We start from the raw sequence: 24,610 nt of genomic DNA on the forward strand, positions 1-24,610 counted from the left end.
TTACCTGTACATCTTATTTTCTCCTCACAAATACTTTAGGAGGCATAGACCATTATCTGCACCTTATAAAGGAAAAATTTAGGACCTACAGAATTCGCTTAATATCACCAAACTCAGAGGTAACACAACCAGATTTCAAACACAGGTTCATCATACTTCTAAATCTATTATTTTACATTAAGGAAACAAATTCCCTTTCACTCACTTAAAGAAAACACATTGGTCTTAATTTATAAATTCACCTTTCACCTGGGTATCATCCTTGGCCTTGTACTCAGTGCTCTTAATTGCCAATTCCACACCATAGCCAGAGAGGTAAACAGGCTCCTTCCTGGGATTCTGCAAGCAGAGTAAGTATTCCACCATTACTATCTGGTTCTTTACATGTCACAGTGAACAGGATATGACGATGTTAATGTCACATAGCCACCACCTAGGATTATGCACTCAAAATATACGTAAACTTCCATAGGAATCCCAGCCTCCTTTAGATTTTGTATCCTGCCACAAGTATGGGAATGGGAATTCCAAGTAGAAGCAAAACCAGATGAAGGGACAGCTAACAGGGCAAAAGTAGCCAAACCAAAGAGAAAAGGAAGTTCCAGAACCTACATAGCAGGTCTGAAAACTGATGAGGTTTCAAACCTAGAAGTATTTTGTTGGGACCATGTGTGTTATGTGTTCACTTTTAATTGAATTTAAATGTCTTCAGGAAGGGTTTGGGCTGACCAACTGTCACAGGCTTACCACCATCCTGAACGAGGATGGCACTTTAGATATTTTAATCTTCAATAACAGCAATAAAGCCTGGAAAGCAGGCGGAAGGAGAGCAGTTGCCAAAAACCGGATATTAAAAAAAATATATGTTTCAGTTCATAAAAATTTTCATTTAAAAATTTTATTTTACTTGTATGGACTTACCACTCAATTTTACTGAGCTTATTATGACACAGAAACTTTAAAGGCTGATATGTTTACATATATATGTCTTAAATGCTAAATGTTACAAAAAATTTTAAAAACCTAATTTTAAATCAATTTCGCTTGCTTTTATATCTAGCAATCCTCCCTTTTTCATCAAATGAAAACATGGCAAAATGAAAAAAAAAGGTCTGAAAGAATGGAATTCAAGAATCAGTTCTAAAAAAAAAAATCAGTTTCACAATATGCTGATTACATTAAATCTAGAAAATATAATTTACATGGTTCATTTTTAAATACAATGTAAACTTTATTAAGCCATTTTTTAAGCATAGTTGTTTTATATTTCTTCAGAAAGGCAAGCAAAGTACCTCCTGTGTGCAAATAACAGATATGATGAAAAGTAGTTCAAATAACTTTATAAAGGGGGGATATTATTAGTTTATGTGCTTATGTCATGCTGGGCAAAATAACATTTATAGAAGTTCTAAAATAAATCAATACTTACAAGTATATAATGCCTGAATACATAATTGATTTTGCCTGCATTGCTTTTTGATATAAGCTGGCGGTGGAAATTATAAAATTCCTCATCACCAATCTCAGAGTAGAAAATCACCACTGGGCTTTCAGGATTAGATGAGGGGTATCTGTGATCTCCTTTGAACAATAAAGGTTTGGGTCTGAAAATAAATATTAAAAGCTTAAAATTTTTTTCAGTTTTTATTTCCATTCCATTTAGTTAACATATAGAGTTATATTAGTTTGAGGTACACAATATAGTGAGTCAACACCTCCATAAAACATCTGATGCTCATCACAAGTGCACTCCTTAATCTCCTCACCTATTGCACCCATCCTCCTACCCGCCCCTTAAAATTTTAAACTTAAAAAAGTTCTTAAACATTAAAAATGGTACAAGATGGAACTACAGCAGCAATAAGTAAAGAGTATAAGCATCTTAATACAAACACTATCAAAATCTGAAATAGTTTTCAGTTAATAAGAATGCTGTCAGGGGCGCCTGGGTGGCCCAGCGGTTGGGCGTCTGCCTTCGGCTCAGGGCGTGATCCCAGCATTGTGGGATCGAGCTCCACATCGGGCTCCTCCGCTATGAGCCTGCTTCTTCCTCTCCCACTCCCCCTGCTTGTGTTCCCTCTCTCGCCGGCTGTCTCTATCTCTGTCAAATAAATAAATAAATAAAATCTTAAAAAAAAAAAATGCTGTCAGATATGAGTCTTAATTATTCATGACTAAAAATAATAAAAACACATTCTATAAACACCAACTATAAAAATGCAGACTTTGATTAATAACTGTTACCAATTCCTAAAGAAGGATGAAAGCCAGAAAAAGGATACATATCCACATCTCACAATACTAAAATTTTAGTTAAGTTTTTCTACTATGTAAACAGATTATCCTTTTCTTTTTAAAGATTTTTTTATCTATTTTAGAGATGGGGAGAGAGACAACGTAGGCAAGGGAGAGGAGGAGAGAGAGAGAAAGAGAGAATCTCCAGGCTCCACACTGAGCGCAGTGCCTGACATGGAGCTCAATCCCTCAACCCTGAGATCAGGACCTGAGCTTAAACCAAGAGTCTGACGTTTAAGCAACTGCACCATCCAGGTAAATTGATTATCCTTTATCTGAAAACTTAAGTACAAATTATGTGAAAAGAGAGGATGACTTCAAGCATATAACTTGCCAACCACAGCATCTCTCTCCTCTATCATTTTTACTACTATGATCTTCCTACTCAACGATTTAACATTTAAGTTTTCCTCCTAAATTTTAAAACTTCATCCTCAAAAAAAAAAAATTCCCTAATAATGGCATCAAGATACTAACAGATCTCGGGGGCCTCGGTGGCTCAGTCAGTTGGGCGTCTGACTCTTAGTTTACACTCAGGTTATGATTTTGGGATCATGAGATTGAGCCCCACGTTGGATGTGGAGTCTGTTTGGGGTTTTCTCTCTCCCTCCGTCCCTCCCAACTCATTCGCTCGCTCTCTCTTTCAAAAAAAAAAGAAACAAAAAAGATATTAATAAATCCTATTGCACAGACTTTATGACCTGCCATTCCCTCTTACAATAAACTTTTTTTTTTTTTTAAAGATTTTATTTATTCGACAGAGATAGAGCCAGCAAGAGAGGGAACACAAGCAGGGGGAGTGGGAGAGGAAGAAGCAGGCTCATAGCAGAGGAGCCTGATGTGGGGCTTGATCCCAGAACGCCGGGATCACGCCCTGAGCCGAAGGCAGACGCCTAACCGCTGTGCCACCCAGGCGCCCCAAATCTTTATTTCTTACACCAATTGTAAACCAGTATCCCTTGAATTCCAACTGTGCGAGATGTGGAAATCCATATTCCCTCACTGCTCTTCATCTCCCTCACCACACCCCCATCACTTCTAAATTGCCAAGGGTTCTAACTTATGCATTTACAATAAACTATTTTATAATAAATTATTCCATCGAAAGTAAAGACGTATAAATAAGAATGTTCATTATAGCCTTACCATAATAACAAAAACAAAAAAATAGGAAACAATTTTAAAAACTATCAGTAAAAAACTATGGTACATTCTTACATAGTTATTTTGCATGTGTTAAAAATAATGAGGTACACCTACATGTACTAATGGGAAGAAATCTTTTATAAAAATAAACCTACATACCTGTATAAATTTATTAACCACAGAAAAAAGTCTAAAACAATATGACAAACCATTAAAAATAGTTAACCATCTCTCAGAAGAAGAGACACCATCACTCTTTTCTTTATGAAGGCCTACATTATTGTTTTAACAAGTTAGAGAGGTTTTCTTTTAATCAATTAATTATGTTTACCCCAAGGGAACAGCACTTTACCACGCAAGCCATTTTCTCGAACGTCCATCCCTGGACCTGGAGATAGCTGGAACACACACCCCATTTTCTGGTTGTCATTCTGAGTAAAAGGCTCTCATGCCATTTAGTGAGCAGAGAACAAGTGCTGGGCAGATAATCTTACTAAAGAAGAACTACCCTGCCTAAAACGCTCTTCTGGTACAGCAGAGCAACACCACAGAGAGAACACTGTTACCCTATTTATAATGGCATTAGCGAGAAGGTACAATGCAAGTTACTGCCGTAGCCAGACAGCAAGAGGCACCTGGTATAACTGTCCACCACAGAAAACCTACCTTTAAGCAAAAAAGCCAGCCAATTAATTACCAATTTAATATTCAAATTAAGCTTGCAATTATCTTTTAAATAGTCTCCTTAGTCTGAAACTAATAATACTCTGAGAAATCATTATCATTAGTATCATTACTTCAGGCACTGGCTCTAATACACAGGTATTCTTTACTAAGCTAATGACAAAGCCTTTATAATCTCTCAGACGGTCATTACTAAATAATAAGAATAATATTAAGTACTCTTATTATCTCCATTTCGAAATGATATAGGGAAAGAAAGGTTAAGTAATTTGCCTAAGTCTACAAAACTATTTTAAGTAACGGAGCTGGGATTCAAATCTAGTCAGTCTGGCTCCAGAATCCACACTCCCTACACACTACAAAACCCATAAGAGGGGCACCTGCGTGGCTCATTCGTTAAGCGTCTGCCTTCAGCTCAGGACATGATCCCAGAGTCCTGGAATGGAGCCCCGCGTCAGGCTCCCTGCTCAGCTGCAAGCCTGCTTCTCCCTCTCCCACTCCCCCTGCTTGTGTTTCCTCTCTCGCTGTCTCTCTCTGTCAAATAAATAAATAAAATCTTTAAAAAACAAACAAAACCCGTATGAAAAATCCAATGGTGGATTTAATATAAAAGAAAGCATAACGCAATGCATGACATTTACATGAAGAAACACACAATCTACCTTTCAGATGCTGTGAGGAGAAGAGTCTCAAGGGTGTCAAAATCACAGGTCTTCTTTCCATGCACGGAGAAAAATGAATTACATTCTTCTGGTGGAGGCTCATCAGTTGCTATCTGCCATTTAAGACACAAGACATTCTTGTAATGGTCTCTAACCAAAGAGTAAAGACATGAATATTCTAAATAGGTAATTAGATGGCAATGAAATAACATCAATAAAAGCAAAAATTAACATCTACTGAATCCCCATGATGTGACAGAATGTAAGAGTTTTTTTGTGTCACTGTTTCTTACCTATTATTTCATCTAGCTCCTCTCAATATCACCCCAAGAGGTAGGTGTTAATATCGTCCCCAAAACAGAGCTTTAAAATTCTATCTCAGAAAATAACAAAAGATATCCAAGGAATACAGTATATACCTTCAAGAAAACTAAGCATACAAATGTCAACTTTAAGCATCAAAGTGTAACTACACAGTCCCTATTAAGTATATTAAGTCCATATAATAAATATGCAAATTAACTTGAAACCCCTCTCTGAAGTAGGAAGAATGACATAGAATCTAAAAAAGTAACTGGATCTAAAAAGGAATATAGATGGAAGGTAAAATTATCTACAAAGCATAGTAAGATATTCCAGAGAAAGGCTAAATGAGACATGACTTTGTTTAAAGTGAAATGCATAAATGCCAATGCATAATGAGACAAGTCAAGCTGCAATTTTAATGAGAGGCACACTGAGAAGACTCAGTATAATGACATGGGAAAAGAAAGGATATAATGACAAGTGCTGCTGTGTGCACTGATGTCATTTATGTAATACATTAAGATGTCCTTTCCTATAAATACAAGAGAAAGAATTCAGAGGTGGAGAAATGGAAAGCTTGCCATGAAAAACTGACATGAAAACTTTTCATTACACTCTTCATTTTAGTGAATTATTATAAAATTTACAAACACAAAGAAAAGAAAGAATAGTATGATAAAGCCCCATGTACCCAAGATCCAGCTTCAATATTATCAACTCATGGCCAATCTTATTTCATCCATCTTCCTGCCACACTCCAATAGATTATTTTGACGCAAATCCCAAATAATATTTCATTTATAATGTTTCAGTTTGTCTCAATAAACGATAAGAGATTTTTTAAAACACCTCATTATCAACCTCTTAAAAAGTAATAAAATTCTCCATAGATGGCAACTGGCAATATAGTTTTGCAATCTTCCCAAGTTCCTTCATTAAAACAGAGCAACTAGATAGCCAATGGATCATACTAAGACAAAATGAATGGGAAAAAATATCCCTATGACATAAGACCTGTGGGTATCAGATGCCATGGAGAAGGAAGCAGAGGGATGTTTAATAACAGAGATTCTGATGATCCTGCCAACAAGAAAACCAAACAGCCAACAGGTTTTCACCGTAAAGTATGGTGGGCCAATGCATTTGTTCAGTCTAGTACCAGGTGAGCACAAGGAGGTCCATGAAAAGATTTAAGGGCTTAGGGCAGCTCAGCTGCCCTGAACTCTCAAAACTCACAAGCTAGGAGTACTTGTGAGGACAGGGCCCCACTGTAAGGAGAAACTGCTGAGGGTGCAATAAAACTTGAAGAGCATAGAGACAACTAAAGAGAAAGTCCAATGCAAGTGCAGGAGGGGAATAAAGGAAATCTCAAAAACCATAACACCATTTTTTTAATTTATTTTTTTTGATGTAAAGTTCGATGATTCATTAGTTGCATATAACACCCAGTGCACCATGCAATAGGTGCCCTCCTTACTACCCATCACCAGCCTATCCATAACACCATTTTTTTAAGCCACCATATTTTTTAACACTACCTAAAATCAACAGAAGAGGGAGCCATGCCAACCTTTTAAAGATAAGGAAAACCAATTTCATTAAAAGGAGAAGAAAAGTCTCAATGTCGAATCCCACACAAAGCTAAGAAAAGGGAGGGGGGAGGAATAGAACAACATCCTTATTTTCATGGATGAGGACTGTATAAGAGAAATTTCGGCAACAACACAAATCTACTACATCCGCACTGTCCAATGTGGTAGCCACTTGCCACTGGTGACCATCAAACACCTGAAATTTGGCTGATGCAACTGAAGAGCTAAATTTTTTTATTTCATTTAATCCTAACATTTAAATTTAAATAGCCACACATGGCTACTGGCTACCATATGGGACAGCATAACTAATAAAGCCATGTCAGAAAAACACAGCCAAAAAACAAATGGAAATATGAACTACTATTCCAAACAAGTTAAAATGTATCAAGAAAATTATATTAGACGTAAAGAAGAACCTAAGACAAAATTTGAAAAACTCAGAAGTGAGGTGAAAGACTCAAGAGAAAAGAATTTGTAAAAGAAGAATCATTGTAGAAAGGAAGACTAAACTAGAAGGGGCACAAAAGCAAACATGAGAAGTAATGACTTAAGATAAATAGAAGATGAAAAAGAGGAAGTATTTAAAAATCAAAAAAAAAATAAAGAGAAAGCAATTCAGAAAAAGTGACAATGAAGCTAGGCAAAGAAAATTCAACATACAGAGAGGTGATATGAATTACAAAACAAACGACCGGAACAAACTATAATTTTTAAGAAAACTTTCTTGAAATAAAAAATGATCTGAAACTCTTTATTACTAAGAACATACCGGATACCTGAGAATATTGACCCAGAACAATCACTCCTCAATTTTTTTCAGTCATAATTCATTAGAATATAGTATAACCTAAATTAAGGAAAAACAGAAAAATCCTTAGGGCCTCTAGAGAAAAAGACCAAGAGACCTTAAGAGAAAGAAAATTAGATTATCACCCAACTTTCTACAAGAAGACTTTATGCTAAAAGAAAATGAAATATGTTTTAGCCGAGGAAAGTGGATATAAAGCAAGAACTTCAGGGGCGCCTGGGTGGCACAGCGGTTAAGCGCCTGCCTTCAGCTCAGGGCGTGATCCTGGCGTTATGGGATCGAGCCCCACATCAGGCTCTTCCACTATAAGCCTGCTTCTTCCTCTCCCACTCCTCCTGCTTGTGTTCCCTCTCTCGCTGGCTGTCTCTATCTCTGTCGAATAAATAAATAAAAATCTTAAAAAAAAAAAAAAAGCAAGGACTTCATATCTAACACACATAAACATGCAAAACTGAGGAAATATTGTTCCCATGAGCCCCTCTTGAGGAATCTAACAGTAAGCAAGGGTCAGAAAAGCCAAGTGACGAGAGACATGTGACAAAAGGACTGGTGGTGAGCATTCAAGATATAAATTATTTATAAAACTAAGACTAAATGAGGGTTGAGGGGGAGAGTATAATACAAAACACCTATGCTCTTGGTAGAATATATCCATTTTTTAAAATGGGGGAAGGGAGGCGGAGTTAAGATGGCGGAGGAGTAGGGGACCCCTTTTTCAGCCGGTCCCCTGAGTCGAGCTGGATAGGTACCAGACCAGCCTAAATAACCACGGAATCAGCCTGAGACGCAGGATGATGCATCTGGATCTCTACAAATGAACATCTCCAGCGCTGAGTATTGAGGTACGAAGAGGGGAACTGTAAACCGTGCACAGATATCGGAAGATAAATGGAAGGGGGAGGGAGCTGCCGCGTTTGGGCGCCGGGAAGCGGCAGCCACCTGCACGGGGGAGCGGGCGGACTCACAGAGGGCACCCGCAGAGAGCGGACTGAGACCGGTGAGCCGTGAACGCGCGCCACCAGGCATCTCCCGGAACACCGGAATCCCGGTGTGCTCACGGGATCCAGACTGAGACCGGGAGCTCCCGGAGCGCGCGCGGGGCGGCTGGCGGCTGGCGGGCCACCTCCACGGGGGAGCGGGCGGACTCGCGGTCGGCACCCGCGAAACAGCAGACTGAGACCCTGAACCGGGTGCGCACGCCACCAAGCTTCTCACAAAACTCCGGAATCGAGGTGTGCTCACGGGGCATAGACTGAGACCGGGAGACCCAGGAGCGGGCGGGCGGCCGGTGGCTGGCGGCATTAGAAACACAAAGGACAGAGACGCGCCGGCCCTGAAAGTGAGGGCAGGGACGCCGGGTTGGTGCGCACATCCCGGGACGCTGCAGGGTTGAGCAGCACCAACAGTCACAGAGTTAAAGTGGCCAGAACATCAGTGGAGAACGGGCCGTAATCCCTCTGTTCTGTGACAATGCAGCCTCTGCTGCTCTGACTTTCAGAAGAGGCATAGCCGGCCGCCAGGGAAAGCCGCCAGAGAACAAAAGCCTGGAAATACCAGCTCAGAGAGTGCCCATCCCCATCCTCCCTCGCAGGGGACACGGAGACTCTAACCAAACAGGGTTGCCTGAGTATCGGCGCGGCAGGCCCCTCCCCCAGAAGGCAGGCTGAAAAATCAAGAAGCCCACAACCCGAGGCGCCTGGGTGGCGCAGTCATTGAGCGCCTGTCTCCGGCTTAGGGCGTGATCCCAGCGTTCCGGAAAGGAGTCCCTCATCGGGCTCCTCCGATGGGAGCCTGCTTCTTCCTCCCTCACTCCTCTGCTTCTGTTCCTTTCTTGCTGACTGTCTGTCTCCCTCTCTCAGATAAGTAAATAAATAAAATCTTTAAAGAAGAAGCCCACATCTCTAAGATCCCTATAAAACAAGGGGCACGGCCTGGGACCCAGTCAATAATTTGGGCTCTGGACAACCCCGCAGCCTCTCCTCATTAGAATGACAAGAAGGAGAAGCCCCCCCCAGCAAAGAAAAGACAGTGAGTCTGTGGCAGAGGCCACAGAAGTAATGGATATGGATGTAACCAAATTATCAGAAACGGAATTCAGAGTAACAATGGTCAAGATAATGAGTAGACTTGAAAAAAGTATTCAGGAAAATGTTACTGAGAATATAGAATCCCTAAGGGCGGAAATGAGAGCGAATTTGACAGAAATTAAAAATTCTATGAGCCAAATGCAGGCAAAACTAGAGGCTCTGACGGCCAGGGTCACCAAAGCAGAGGAAAGGGTTAGTGAATTGGAGGATGGGTTAATAGAGGAAAAAATAAAAATAGAAGATGGTCTTAAAAAAATCCACGCCCACGAATGTTGGCTACTGGAGATTACTGACTCAACGAAACGATCCAATGTTAGAATCATCGGCATCCCCGAGGGGGTGGAGAAAAACAGAGGTCTAGAAGAGATATTTGAACAAATTGTAGCTGAAAACTTCCCTAATCTAGCAAGGGAAACAAAAATTCGTGTCCAAGAGGCAGAGAGGACCCCTCCCAAGCTCAACCATGACAGACCTACACCACGTCACGTCATAGTGCAATTCGCAAATATGAGATCCAAGGATACAGTATTGAAAGCGGCCAGGGCAAAGAAATTTCTCACGTACCAAGGCAAAGGCATCAGAATTACATCAGACCTGTCTACACAGACCTGGAATGAGAGAAAGGGTTGGGGGAGCATTTTTAAAGCTCTTTCAGAGAAAAACATGCAGCCAAGGATCCTTTATCCAGCAAGGCTGTCATTCAGAATTGATGGAGAAATAAAGACATTTCAGAATCGACAGTCACTAGCCAATTTCGTAACCACGAAACCAGCCCTACAGGAGGTATTACGGGGGGTTCTATAAAAGTAAAAAGGCCCCAAGAGTGATACAAAACAGAAAGTCACAGCCAATACAAACAAAGACTTTACTGACAACATGGCAGAATTAAAAGCATATCTCTCAGTACTCAGTCTTAATATTAATGGTTTAAATTCTTGCTTAAACGCCACAGGGTTGCAGATTGGATAAAAAGAAATGACCCATCCATTTGCTGTCTATAAGAGACTCATTTCGAACCCAAAGATGCATTCAGACTGAGAGTAAGGGGATGGAGTACCATCTTTCACACAAATGGACCTCAAAAGAAAGCTGGGGTAGCAATTCTCATTTCAGATAAACTGGATTTTAAACTACAGACTATAGTTAGAGACGCAGAAGGGCACTATATTATTCTTAAAGGAAGTATTCAACAAGTGGATATGACAATTATAAATATATATGCCCCCAACAAGGGAGCAGCAAGATACACAAGCCAACTCTTAACCAAAATAAAGAGACATATAAATAAAAATACATTAATAGTAGGGGACCTCAACACTCCACTCTCAGAAATAGACAGAACACCCTGGCAAAAACTAAGCAAAGAATCAAAGGCTTTGAATGCCATACTCGACGAGTTGGACCTCTTAGATATATATAGAACACTACACCCCAGAACCAAAGAATACTCATTCTATTCTAATGGCCATGGAACATTTTCAAGAATAGACCATGTTCTGGGACACAAAACAGGTCTCAACCGATACCAAAAGATTGAAATTATCCCCTGCATATTCTCAGACCACAACGCTCTGAAATTGGAACTCAACCACAAGGAAAAATTTGGAAGAAACTCAAACACTTGGAGACTAAGAACCATCCTGCTCAGGAATGACTCAATAAACCCGGAAATCAAAAATCAAATTAAACAATTTATGGAGACCAATGAGAATGAAAATACAACAGTCCAAAACCTATGGGATACTGCAAAGGCAGTCCTAAGGGGAAAATACATAGCCATCCAAGCCTCACTCAAAAGAATAGAAAAATCTAAAATGCAGTTTTTATATTCTCACCTCAAGAAGCTGGAACAGCAACAGAGGGACAGGCCTAATCCACGCACGAGGAAGCAGTTGACCAAAATTAGAGCTAAAATCAATCAAGCAGAAACCAGAAGTACAGTAGACCAGATCAACAGGACTAGAAGCTGGTTCTTGGAGAGAATCAATAAAATTGACAGACCACTGGCAAGACTTATCCAAAAGAAAAGAGAAAGGACCCAGATTATTAAAATTATGAATGAAAAAGGAGAGGTCACGACGAACACCATTGAAATTGGAAGGATTATTAGAAATTTTTATCAACAGCTATATGCCAATAAACTAAGCAATCTGGAAGAGATGGAATCCTTCCTGGAAACCTATAAACTACCAAGATTGAAACAGGAAGAAATTGATTTCTTAAACAGGCCAATTAATTATGAAGAAATTGAGTCAGTGATAAACAACCTTCCAAATGACAAAACTCCAGGCCCGGACGGTTTTCCTGGGGAATTCGACCAAACATTCAAAGAAGAAAGAATACCTATTCTCCTAAAGCTATTTCAAAAAATAGAAACAGAAGGAAAGCTACCAAACTCATTCTATGAGGCCAATATTACCTTGATCCCCAAACCAGACAAAGACCCCCTCAAAAAGGAGAATCACAGACCGATTTCCCTAATGAATATGGACGCCAAAATTCTTGTTGAATCCAACAGTTCATTAAAAGGATTATCCACCACGATCAAGTGGGATTCATACCTGGGATGCAAGCGTGGTTCAAAAGTCGCAAATCAATCAGCGTGATACATCATACCAACAAGAAAAGACTCAGGAACCATATGATCCTCTCAATCGATGCCGAAAAAGCATTTGACAAAATACAGCATCCTTTCCTGATTAAAACCCTTCAGAGTGTAGGAATAGAAGGTACATTTCTCAATCTCATAAAAGCCATCTATGAAAAGCCTACTGCAAATATTATTCTCAATGGGGAAAAGCTGGAAGCCTTTCCCTTAAGATCAGGAACACCACAAGGATGCCCACTCTCGCCACTATTATTCAACATAGTACTAGAAGTCCTTGCAACAGCAATCAGACGACAAAAAGGGATCAAAGGTATTCAAATCGGCAAAGAAGAAGTCAAAATGTCTCTCTTCGCAGATGACATGATACTCCATATGGAAAACCCAAAAGAAGCCACTCCCAAACTATTAGAAGTTATAGAGCAATTCAGTAACGTGGCAGGATACAAAATCAATGCTCAGAAATCAGTTGCATTTCTGTACACGAATAACGAGACTGAAGAAAGAGAAATTAGGGAATCCATCCCATTTACAATAGCACCAAAAACCATACATTACCTTGGAATTAACTTAACCAGAGACGTAAAGGACCTTTGTTCTAGAAACTATAAATCACTCTTAAAAGACATTGAGAAAGACAAAAAAAGATGGAAAGATATTCCATGCTCATGGATCGGAAGAATTAACATAGTTAAAATGTCCATGCTACCCAGAGCAATCTACACTTTCAATGCTATCCCGATCAAAATACCGAGAACGTTTTTCAAAGAACTGGAACAAATAGTCCTTAAATTTGTATGGAACCAGAAAAGACCCCGAATCTCCAAGGAACTGTTGAAAAGGAAAAACAAAGCTGGGGGCATCACAATGCCGGATTTCAAGCTGTACTACAAAGCTGTGATCACAAAGACAGCATGGTACTGGCACAAAAACAGACACATAGACCAATGGAACAGAAGTGCACAAAAACAGACACATAGACCAATGGAACAGAAGTGCCCAGAAATGGACTCTCGGCTCTTTGGGCAACTAATATTTGATAAAGCAGGAAAAAACATCCTGGTGGGAAAAAGACAGTCTCTTCAATAAATGGTGCTGGGAAAATTGGACAGCTACATGCAAAAGAATGAAACTTGACCACTATCTCACACCATACACAAAAATAAACTCCAAATGGATGAAAGACCTCGATGTGAGACAGGAATCCATCAAAATTCTAGAGGAGAACATAGGCAGCAACCTCTACGACATCGGCCAAAGCAACCTTTTTCATGATACATCCCCAAAGGCAAGAGAAACAAAAGGTAAAATGAATTTATGGGACTTCATCAAGATTAAAAGTTTCTGCACAGCCAAGGAAACAGTCAGAAAAACTAAGAGGCAGCCCATGGAATGGGAGAAGATATTTGCAAATGACACTACAGATAAAGGACTGGTATCCAAGATCTACAAAGAACTTCTCAAACTCAATACACGAGAAACAAATAAACAAATCAAAAAATGGGCAGAAGATATGAACAGACACTTTTCCAATGAAGACATACAAATGGCTAACAGACACATGAAAAAATGTTCAAAATCATTAGCCATCAAGGAAATTCAAATCAAAACCACACTGAGATACCACCTTACGCCAGTTAGAATGGCAAAAATAGAAAAGGCAAGAAACAACAATTGTTGGAGAGGATGTGGAGAAAGGGGATCCCTCCTACATTGTTGGTGGGAATGCAAGTTGGTACAGCCACTCTGGAAAACAGTGTGGAGGTCCCTTAAAAAGTTAAAAATTGAGCTACCCTATGATCCAGCCATTGCACTACTGGGTGTTTACCCCAAAGATACAGACGTAGTGAAGAGGAGGGCCATATGCACCCCAATGTTCATAGCAGCAATGTCCACAATAGCTAAATCGTGGAAGGAGCCGAGATGCCCTTCAACAGATGACCGGATTAAGAAGTTGTGGTCCATATATACAATGGAATATTACTCAGCTATCAGAAAGAACGAGTTCTCAACATTTGCTACAACATGGATGGCACTGGAAGAGATACTGCTAAGTGAAATAAGTCAAGCAGAGAAAGACAACTATCATATGATTTCTCTCATCTATGGAACATAAGAACTAGAATGATCAGTAGGGGAAGAAAGGGATAAAGAAAGGGGGGGTAATCAGAAGGGGGAATGAAACATGAGAGACTATGGACTATGAGAAACAAACTGAGGGCCTCAGAGGGGAGGGGGTGGGGGAATGGGATAGGCTGGTGATGGGTAGTAAGGAGGGCACATATTGCATGGTGCACTGGGTGTTATACACAACTAATGAATCATCGAGCCTTACATCGAAAACCGGGGATGTACTGTATGGTGACTAACATAATATAATAAAAAATCATTATAAAATAAATAAATAAAATAAAATGGGGGAAGGGATAATGGGGATCACTAGGCCAAACTGTTTTTAGAAAATGTAATTGTGGGGGCACCTGTGTGGCTCAGTCAGTCTGACTCTTGATCTCAGCTCAGGTCTTGATCTCAGTTCAAGAAAGAAAGAAAGGAAAAGAAAAGAAAGGAAAAGAAAAGAAAAGAAAAGAAAAGAAAAGAAAAGAAAAGAAAAGAAAGAGGGAGGGAGGGAGGAAGAAAGAAAGAAAAAGAAAAGGAAAAAGAAAGAAAGAAAAGGAAGGAAGGAAGGAAGGAAGGAAGGAAGGAAGGAAGGAAGGAAGAACGAACGAAAGAAAGAAAGAAAGAAAGAAAATGTAATTGTGGAAACAGTATGACTACTGTTATTAAGATTACTGTTTATATAACATGGATAAAACAAACAACTAAACCACAAGATAGTCTAATTCTATCATCCCTTACAACCTTAAGCACTGATATTCTCAGTGTGGAAGAAAAGACCTATAGATGTAACAAAGTAGGCTTGAATTTGAATTGGAAATACCAGTATGACTCATGAAGTATTTCATCTTTACATAGCTTCATATATTTTGCCTTTAGATACACCTGTAGTCACTTCCTACCTCTGCCCATTTAAAAGGCCTATGAACAATGACAAATCCATTTGCAATGAATATCCCTAGTGCCTAGACAATTGTGCTCTTAAAATACCATTCCCAACAACAAATAAACAAACAAAAAATTTTAATGAGTCTCCTAGAGAAATAGCTGATCTCAAATCTAGGGCCAGAGATATACAAGATAAATCTGAAACTACTTACCATATCAGATAACAAGGAAGCAATCAAAGACTACTGGCACTGCATCAAAAGAACTCAGTAGAAGACTCATACGTTGTTTTCTGAAGTTAGTACAAAGCTCAGCAATCAAAACAGTATAGTACTTTCATAAGTAAAGACACATCAACCAATGGAGTAGAATAAAGAGCCCAGAAGTAAACCCTCATACATACACTCAACTGATTTTCAACAAGGGTGCCAAGACCATTCAATAGAAAAAGGACAGTCTCTCAACAAATGATGCTGGGAAGACTAGATATCTACAGCCAAAAGAACGAAGATGGACTCTTACTCTATACAAAAATAAATTCAAAATGGGTCAAAGACCTAACCTGAGAGCTAATATGGTAACCACAGAACTCTTGGAAGAAAACATAAGGGTAAAGCTTCATGACACTGGATTTGGCAATGACTTCTTAAATATGACACCAAAAGCACAGGCAACAAAAGATAATATAGATAAAACAGACTGCATCAAAATTAAAAATTCTGTGTATCAATGGACACTATCAACAGTGAAAAGGCAACCCACAGAACATGAGAAAGTATTTGAAAAGTATGTATCTGATAAGTGATTACAACCCAGAGTATATTAAAAAAACAAAACTCCTACAACAACAACAACAAAAACAAATAATCCACCTGAAAAATGGGTAAAAACAAATAATGGACAAATCTCCAAAAAAGATACACAGAAGGCCAATAAACACATAAGATGCTCCACATCGCTGGTCATTAAGGAAGTGAAAATCAAAACCACAAGACACCACTTCCTACCCATGAGGACAGCCGTTATCAAAAACATAGAAAATAACAAGTGTTGGGAAGTATGTGGAAAAAGTGAAATCCTGGTACATTACCGGTGGGAATGTAAAATGGTGCAGCTACTATGGAAAACAGTTTGGTAATTCCTCATAATGTTAAACACAGAATTGCCACATGATCCATGAATTATACTCTTCTATATAACACCCAAAAGAACTGAAAACAGAGACTCAAACATAAACCAATGTTCCAAGCAGCATTATTCATAACAGTCAAAGGAAGAAACAACCCAAATACCCATCAACAGATGAATGAATATATCAAATGTGTTATATACATCCGCTAGAATATTATTCAGTATTAAAAGAAATTAAATTCTGATACATGCTACAACACGGATGAACCTTAAAAACATTATGCTATGTGAAATAAGCCAGACACAAAAGGACATACACTGTATGATTCCACTTAAAAGAGGTATCTAATAAAATGGGCAAACTCAGAGATAGAAAGCAGACTGGCAGTTACCAGGTAGGGGGCGGGGGAAGGGGGGACGGGAAGTTATCATTTGAGGAGTATAGAGTTTCAGTGTTGCAAGATGAAAGGTGTTCTGAAGATGAATGGTGGTGATGCTTGCACAATAAGAATGTCCTGAATACCACTGAACTGTACACTTAAATTAATGGCCAAGACAATAAATCTTACTTTATCTACATTTTCCCACAATAAAAAAAAAAGAGTTGAAACAATAAATGGTTAAAGTAAAAGGATGCTAGTGAATCAAACTCATTCAAAAACCTGGTAAATAGCAGGAAAGAATCAAGCATGCATTCTGCCTTCCCCATGTGAAAAGTACCAGGTGAGGATATGTACCTCTTTATATCCATGTTCCAAGAACAACAACAACAACAAAAGAATGAGAGTCACCACTTTACAACCCCCAAAGAATTAATGGATTAAGCACAGAGCAGTAATGACTGCTGACCTTTCAAAAAGAGAAGAAAGACATTAGGTATCTCCTAAGGAAACAGCACTACCTATACACTTGCCAAAAGGATGAAACACAAGTCTCACTGAGCCTCTGGATCAGCTGCCTATGTGCAGTAAACAGAGGACAGAGAAAAAGCTGAACTGACTCATGAGTATGTGATCAACAAAATACAGACTGAAAAAATGTATTCAAAGAAAAGAAAGGGATAGAAGAAGAACCTGTAAATTCAACACCCCCCCACCAAAAAAAAATTATCAAAATTTTTAAAACTTGGCAAGACTAAACTATTGTGTGGAGATGCACTCTTAGGCAATATAATGATAAAGAATTGCAGCAAGTCATTTCCACAGAGGTTGATTAAGTAGTTCTCTTTGGAGGGTGAATGGTAGCTGTGAGAAGAGCAGAGCACAAGGGCGGGCGGGCTGCCTGAGGGCCTGGCTAAATTCTACTTCTTCACCTGGGGGAAAATTACAAGTGCTCGGGCACCTGGGTGGCTCAGTCAGTGAAGTGTCTGCCTTTGGCTCAGGTCATGATCCCAGGGTCCTGGGATCGGGTCCCACATCGGTCTCCTTGCTCAGCGGGGAACCTGCTTCTCCCTCTGCCAGCGGCTCCCTGTTCCTGCTCTCTCTCCCTCCCCCTCTCTCTCTCTGACAAATAAAATAAATACTTTTTTTAAAAATTACTAGTGCTCACTTTGCAAAAATTCATTACACAATATATTTCTTGTGAGTAGTTTTCTATGACTGCTTTATTTTATAATAAAATAGTGGTTTTAAAATTAACATTTCTTTTACATCAAATGTATGATTGGTGTATGCTCATCTTTGATTCTCTCACCTTTTTTTTTTTTTACAGTGGGAGTCTGTTCAACTCAAAATCCAACAAGATCCACACATTGCATTAAGTTGACACATATTTTAAGTCTCTCTTGAAGTTCTTCCTTCCCTTTCTTTCCTAATAACATGTGTTGAAGAAATCAGATCATTTAACTACAAATCTCTCTACATTCCAGATTTTCTTGTTACCCCTGTGACACTGCTTCATATTTCCCATCCCCTGAATTTCCTGTGAACTGCTTTTAGATCTACAGGCTGTGATCAGATTCACGGTCAAGACTATACATCCTACACTGTGTTGTATTAATGAAGACTGGTAGTTTCGTTTTTATGTGGATATTCTTTTTTTTTCCTTCTTAAAAGAAAATAAGTGCAAATTATGTTTTTTTACTTAAAAAAAACCTGTGATCTGAAGATTTAATGTCAGCTTTGCTTTCTATTTATAAACAAATCCTCAGAAATTTCAGTCAGAAAAGTTATAGCTCTGTAACACAATGCCAGGACAACTGCAATATATCCAATCATCATGTTATACAACCCCTAAAAAATACTGTTATCTCTAAGCACTGAACTTACCTGCTGGAAGGCTTGAATTGTAGCCGAATACGAATGAAGGGACAGACAAAATTTCAACAAATTCTGCTGTAGAGGTGACAGAAACTGAAATGAAGCTTCCAATATTGCATGATAATAGGAATAATCAGTACCTGTCAAAGAAGAACATTATCCAAAATAATTATATACAACTAGACATATCCAAATAAGATAGTTCATAAAGTATAAAGCTATGTGTTACAGAGGTACGTGTGGCAAAATTTTACCACTATCCTATCGTGAACTGTCGTCAAATGCTTAGAATTCCCTAGAGTACAGTAAGTAATTGGACTCTTCCTCTCTTCTTACCTTTGTTCACACTATTCCCTCTACCTGGACTACAACTGTCCCACTTACCTGGATGACTAACTCCTACCTACCTCCACAAGAAGAATTCAGCTATGACACCACCTACTCTGCAAAGTCACTCCCAATCCCTACCCCATGCCTCACTGGACCGAATACATCTCTTCTTTGGTCCCATAATATTCCTCTGCTTACCTCTTTCACTTATCACATCATTTACTAAATTATTTATTCACTATCTACCTCTCCCCAAATAGTTTTTGAGCCCCCACAGGCAGACGTTAAAATGTATTTATCTCTGTATCCCCGGTGCCTACCATATGTTTGTTACCTATTCAAATAACCCAATAAAACTGAGCAATGTGATGAGGAGGTACAGAGTATTAAAGGTATTAACAAAATTGTAGTTTGGGAAGAAGTATTTCAACAACTGGAACAAACTACCTGAGGGGGAGGAATAAAAATACATGTACCAGCATGAAAAAAATCCCCAGGATACATTATTAAAGTGCAAGGTACAAAACAATGTACAGTTGACCCTTGAACAACACAGGGTTTAGGGGCACCAACCACCCCATGCAGTCAAAAATCCAGGTATAACTTTGACTCGCCCAAAACTTAACTACTAATATCCTACTGGTGACAGGAAGCTATACCGATAACGTAAAAGTCAATTAACACACATTTTGTATGTTATATGCAATTTTATACTGTAATCTTACAATAAAGCAAGCTAAAGAAAATATTATAAAGAAAATCATAAAGAGAAAATACATTCAAGTACTACAGTGTATTCACAGAAAAAAAATCCGAGTATAAGTCGGCCCATGCAGTTCAAACTATGTTATTCAAGGGTCAACTGTACATAGTGAGCTATCTTTTTTACTGTAAGAATGAGATATAAGAATACATATTATGTATTTGTTGTTAAAAAAAAAAACCACTGAAGGCTAAACACAACTAATTTAAATAGTTATAAAAAGCAGGGGAGAAACAGGAAGGCGGACAGGGAGAGAACAAGATTTTTCTGTATAAGCCTTTTATAAGCTTAACTATTAAATCATATATATGTATCAAAAAAAGTTTTTAAGGAATATAACTAACATTTTGAAAAGCAAAATATATAAGGTTCTACATGGCATGAGCATCTTCTAGTTAGAAAAAGACACCAGAAAGAAATACTTAAAATGTTGCCAGAATGTTAACGGTCAATACCTTTGGGTGGTGGAACAATGAATAATATTTCAAATAAAATATTTAACATACTTTATGATCACTTCTAAGAATTCATATCCCCCAACTTTAACCAAAAACACATTATCATTTATATTGAGGAAATTTCATTTTAAATGTCAGAGTTCAAATTTCATTATAAAACCCACTTTGACAAATTTGTTTTACAAAATTGTAAACTAAAAGTAAAATTTTTTCACTAACGCAAACAATTCCAGTTGACTCTAAATTATGTAACTCAAACTACAGATGCTTGCTCAAACCTTTATGTACTAATATCACAAAAAAGAAATTCAGACTTGACTTTTAAAATTTGTATTATTTTTAATAAAAAACAAAAAGTTAAAAATCAACTCAGTTAAATATTAACAGCAGTCACATTGTTTTCACACATTTGCTCTTCAACAAGGCCTGTCAATGGAACATTCAAGGTTTTAGCTACCCGTGTCCACATCTTTGACTAGTAATGTTCATCTACAAACATCTATAAAGCTTATATTGAACTAGAAGGTGTGAATGCACATCATAAACTGTAAACAAGTGATAGCTGACATTGTCATTCATCTGCTACCTTGACACTGAAGTGGGTGGCTGGCAGGCGTAACAGGAAACATTTTGAATGGCACTAACTTAATGATAACGAACCTAACAGATAATAGATCAGTTGTGTAACTAGTCCATTACAAAAGAGAAAAGGAATCAAATCTGATGGTAATTAAGTTACTACTAAATGATTTTAAATGAATTTGACTTCTACAAAATATTCACACAGCACTTCTAATAAAACAACACAAAAGAACAAAAAAAGGGGGAAAGAAGAAATCAAACGTAGTATTTATAGCCAAAGTTATAAACTGCTTCAAGAGTATTAGTTTGCGTTGGCTCTGCTGGCTACCATTACAACTTTAGTCATTAAAGATAAAAACATTTTCCATTAATTGCCACGCCACAAATACTGTGAAAGAGACTACTTTTTTCTAATATTTTCCCAGATACCAAAGTCAAAGAAGCATTTGCTTCAATTTTACCGTGATGATCGGATGATCCAATATTTTGACTGGCTTCTACAAAATTCCAAAATTTCTCTTGACTGTCTTCTGCTAAAAACTCACTGGGAGAAAAGGGGGGAAATATCAGAAATAAAACAACTTAATAAAATCCTCTAATATAAGCTACATTACTAAAGAGTAAAATAGGTTTTTAAGTTTCCAAATGTCCAGAGTTTGACTTTTATAATATATATTATACACAAGCATGTATAATATATATTCTAATGATAAGCAAGTCTTACTAGCTTATTGGCTATTAATAACTAATTAGCTTAGTAGCTTATTCACTTATTCATATTAAGAGCCTAATAGGTATTCCATAAGAAACCTGGAACAATAATGTAACAAGAGGGAAGTCCCAATATAAATAAAGCTAATGAAACCCCATCTTGTGAAAATGCTATTGGTAGTAGAAGCAGAATTAAGAACTGATAATTTTGGTACTAGTTCTGCTCACTTATTTTCTGAAAGACCTCACAAAGAACAAAAAATATGTTTTGCCTAAGGGTCTCTCTAAAGGCAGCATGTTGTAATCTTTTAACATCCATAAATCCAAATTTTCAAGATCACCAAATTTTAGTTTAATAAAATTAGTTTTAAGAACTTAATACCGCCTTAATTTTTTCTTGACTTTATTCTATGGACCTAAATAATGACCATTCTAAATTTCCCTACATTCCAGAGTCTAAAATCCCTAAAAGAAAATGTGTGTACTGATTGCATGACTCATGTAAATTGGTTATCTCCTCCTGAGACAGAATACTAATGTAGTGGTGATCTTTCACTGTCTTAAAGCAAACTACAGATCTGGATCTCAGCTTACCTAGCCAAAGGAAGACTTTCCCATTACTTGTCAACACTGGGGTGTACAACTCTCACTCTACTCCACAGCTAGACACAGAAATATGGGAAAAATAAGAAACATTACCTGGTAATAGACAGCCTCTCTAAATATAGGTTTCTGAAAATACCCATTTTCATATTGTATCAAGTTATTTAGTACCTCCTTGAATGTGGCATTTTTCTAGGCTTCCTAGTACCTAGCACAGACATCATACCAACTTTATAATAGCTTATGGTCTAAGAAAACACATACTAAGAAAAATAGATTATGATATGCAAATAAACACTAAATTAATCAATTAAAGCTGCATTCACAAGATAAGCTTGTGGAGGGGGGGAGGGATAATACACTAAAAGGTTGTAATGGTGAGAACAAGGATTCACTGAAGCAAAGACCCTCCTGAAAAGGCCATCTGCAAATAAATATATGCTCTTCATATAATTACAGGAAAACTCGAAATATACGTTCTTCATCATCCCACTGCATAAAGAAGTCTTACGACATCTAAGTTCCAAACAGTCTTAAGAAAATTAATTACTAGACCCACTGAACTAATCCAAGGACGGTAAGAGCAAACAAGATAATATTAAAGGGAATGCTGCCATTTGTTTACAGTATAATTCAGTTTGTTTGCTTTTCATTTTAAATTGTTTTTTAGCTTCTTACGCTGATTCCACTGAGTAAAACATCTACAGTCTTTCAGATGAAATTATATGATGTCTAGGCTTTGTTTTAAAATACTCCAGCAGGATAAGGGAGGAGGGTAGTGGTAGTTATTGGTTACTGGAGTTGAGCTGATAATTGCTGAAACTGGGTGACAGGTAAAGGGACAGCACATTTTATGTACCATTTTCTCCACTTTCAAATGTTTTGAAAGATCACAATAAAAAGTTTTTAATCTATAACAAAAGAAAAAAAAACATAAACAACCTGAATGTCCACCAGATAGCATAAATCTGGTAACAAACTTGTTTTCTAGATTTCCAAAGTTATTGTTGGATATCAGAATTGGTCTTCCCTCCATAAAGAACCAGAAAGGGAAGGGAAATGAATATTTAAGGAGTGCTTACTACGTGACAGGCACTATGCTTGGCATATTCACCCATGTCCTTAAATCCTCACAGCCACCCTGATTTATAACCATTTTTAGAATAAAGAAACTGCAGCTCAGAAAAATTACTGATTTGCTTAAGGGCGCAGAGTTAGCAAATGAAAAATCTGGAATGCAAACTCAAATCTATTTGATTTATATCTCTATCATGCTGCATTCTTGGGCGATTATAGTAGCTAGTACTCAATAAATGATTAGTTTCTATTTCAATAACAGAACTTTACTTACACAATATTTCTGTTAGTAACTATGGCTGTCCAAAACATATACGGTGTTCTACTTCAATTAAATATGTAACACCTCATGAACAACCAGAAGGGTACAACTGCTTCATTAGGATCAGGCCTAATCTAAAAATACACATGGGAGTATTTTTAGTTTCTAAGAGCTAGACGAAGGGAAGGCAAAATATCTGTGGTAGCTGCATGCCTCAATGTGTACAGATATATTCTGTCCCCTCACCCTCACTCAGATGGACAATGCTGTGATCTGCCATCAATGTCTGCCATGGACCTGGGAGGGAAGAATGGTGGCCTCAGCTACTTCTGAAGAGAAATAGCGAGGATTTCTAATATGTGCAACTTATTTCTGAGCTGCCTAGATGTCCCATTACCTTGGCAAAGTGTCTGCAAATAGCCACAGAAGAGGACTTATTAATAATAGTCAACCAAAATGGCAACTGGCCAGGACATCGTGAGAGGGGGAGATGTCTGTGAAAGGAAAAGTTGGTGGAGGAAGCGGTATACATTATTCACTTCACAGAGATCAAAGAAACTGAAAAAAATGGATTAATTAAGGCTGACAGTTTTAACATACTTTTTCAAAAGTCCCATAAATTATGCCATAAGAATCTTCTGAGACAATGTACAAAACCAAAAAATTAGTGTGAGAGTAGCTGAGTGGAACTCAGTAAAGAATGTCAAGTAGAGTATTAAAAAACATCTGTTACAGTTAATTGCACAAAATTATTTAGGAAGTGAGAGTAAATTTCAAACACTTCAATTTACACCAGACAAATCATCAAAAATAAAATAAGGGGGGGAAAAAGTCAGCTATTAGAGTCCGCTCACGCAGTTTAGACCTCAAACAACCTTTGGTCACTTCATTTTTATAAGTGCCCTCTCTATCTAATAAAAGTTCTGACACCACAAGAGCTCAATCCACTTATCAAATTGTAACACTGCTATGAAATAAATGCAGTAGGAATTTTTTCTTTTGGCCATTTTATTGTTGTGAAAAGGGAGGCACATAGGAGTGATACAAGTTTAAGTCTGACCAGCGGAAAGTTAGTGAGGCTCCTGAGCAAGGCAAAATCAGGTCCTAAAAGTCCCACTTTCCCACTGGTCCTCTTATCAATACGAAATGAAGCTGTTTCCTTAGGAGATGCAACTATTCATAAACACAATCAACACAACAAGAACTCTTCATTCACATTTTGCTAGGGATGAAGGAGGAAATGT

General features: G+C 38.0%; 1 protein-coding gene across 3 annotated transcripts in view; it reads right to left on the reverse strand.

Annotated features, from left to right (window-relative positions):
• The window catches only part of UGGT1 (UDP-glucose glycoprotein glucosyltransferase 1), a 130,771-nt gene that overhangs the window by 99,655 nt on the left and 6,506 nt on the right, over positions 1-24,610 (reverse strand). For all 3 annotated transcript variants that reach the window (XM_045777738.2, XM_045777737.2, XM_045777736.2), the window contains 5 exons: positions 21,175-21,257; positions 18,590-18,720; positions 4,788-4,900; positions 1,430-1,604; positions 243-339 (listed from right to left, as the gene is read on the reverse strand). In XM_045777738.2, coding sequence (XP_045633694.1) covers positions 243-339; positions 1,430-1,604; positions 4,788-4,900; positions 18,590-18,720; positions 21,175-21,257 — 599 coding nt within the window. The remainder of the gene's footprint in view (positions 1-242; positions 340-1,429; positions 1,605-4,787; positions 4,901-18,589; positions 18,721-21,174; positions 21,258-24,610) is intronic.

Source organism: Ursus americanus, chromosome 1, assembly GCF_024610735.1.
Source record: "Ursus americanus isolate L20-20 chromosome 1, mUrsAme1.1.p, whole genome shotgun sequence".
In the NCBI taxonomy this organism is placed as follows: Eukaryota; Metazoa; Chordata; class Mammalia; order Carnivora; family Ursidae; genus Ursus; species Ursus americanus.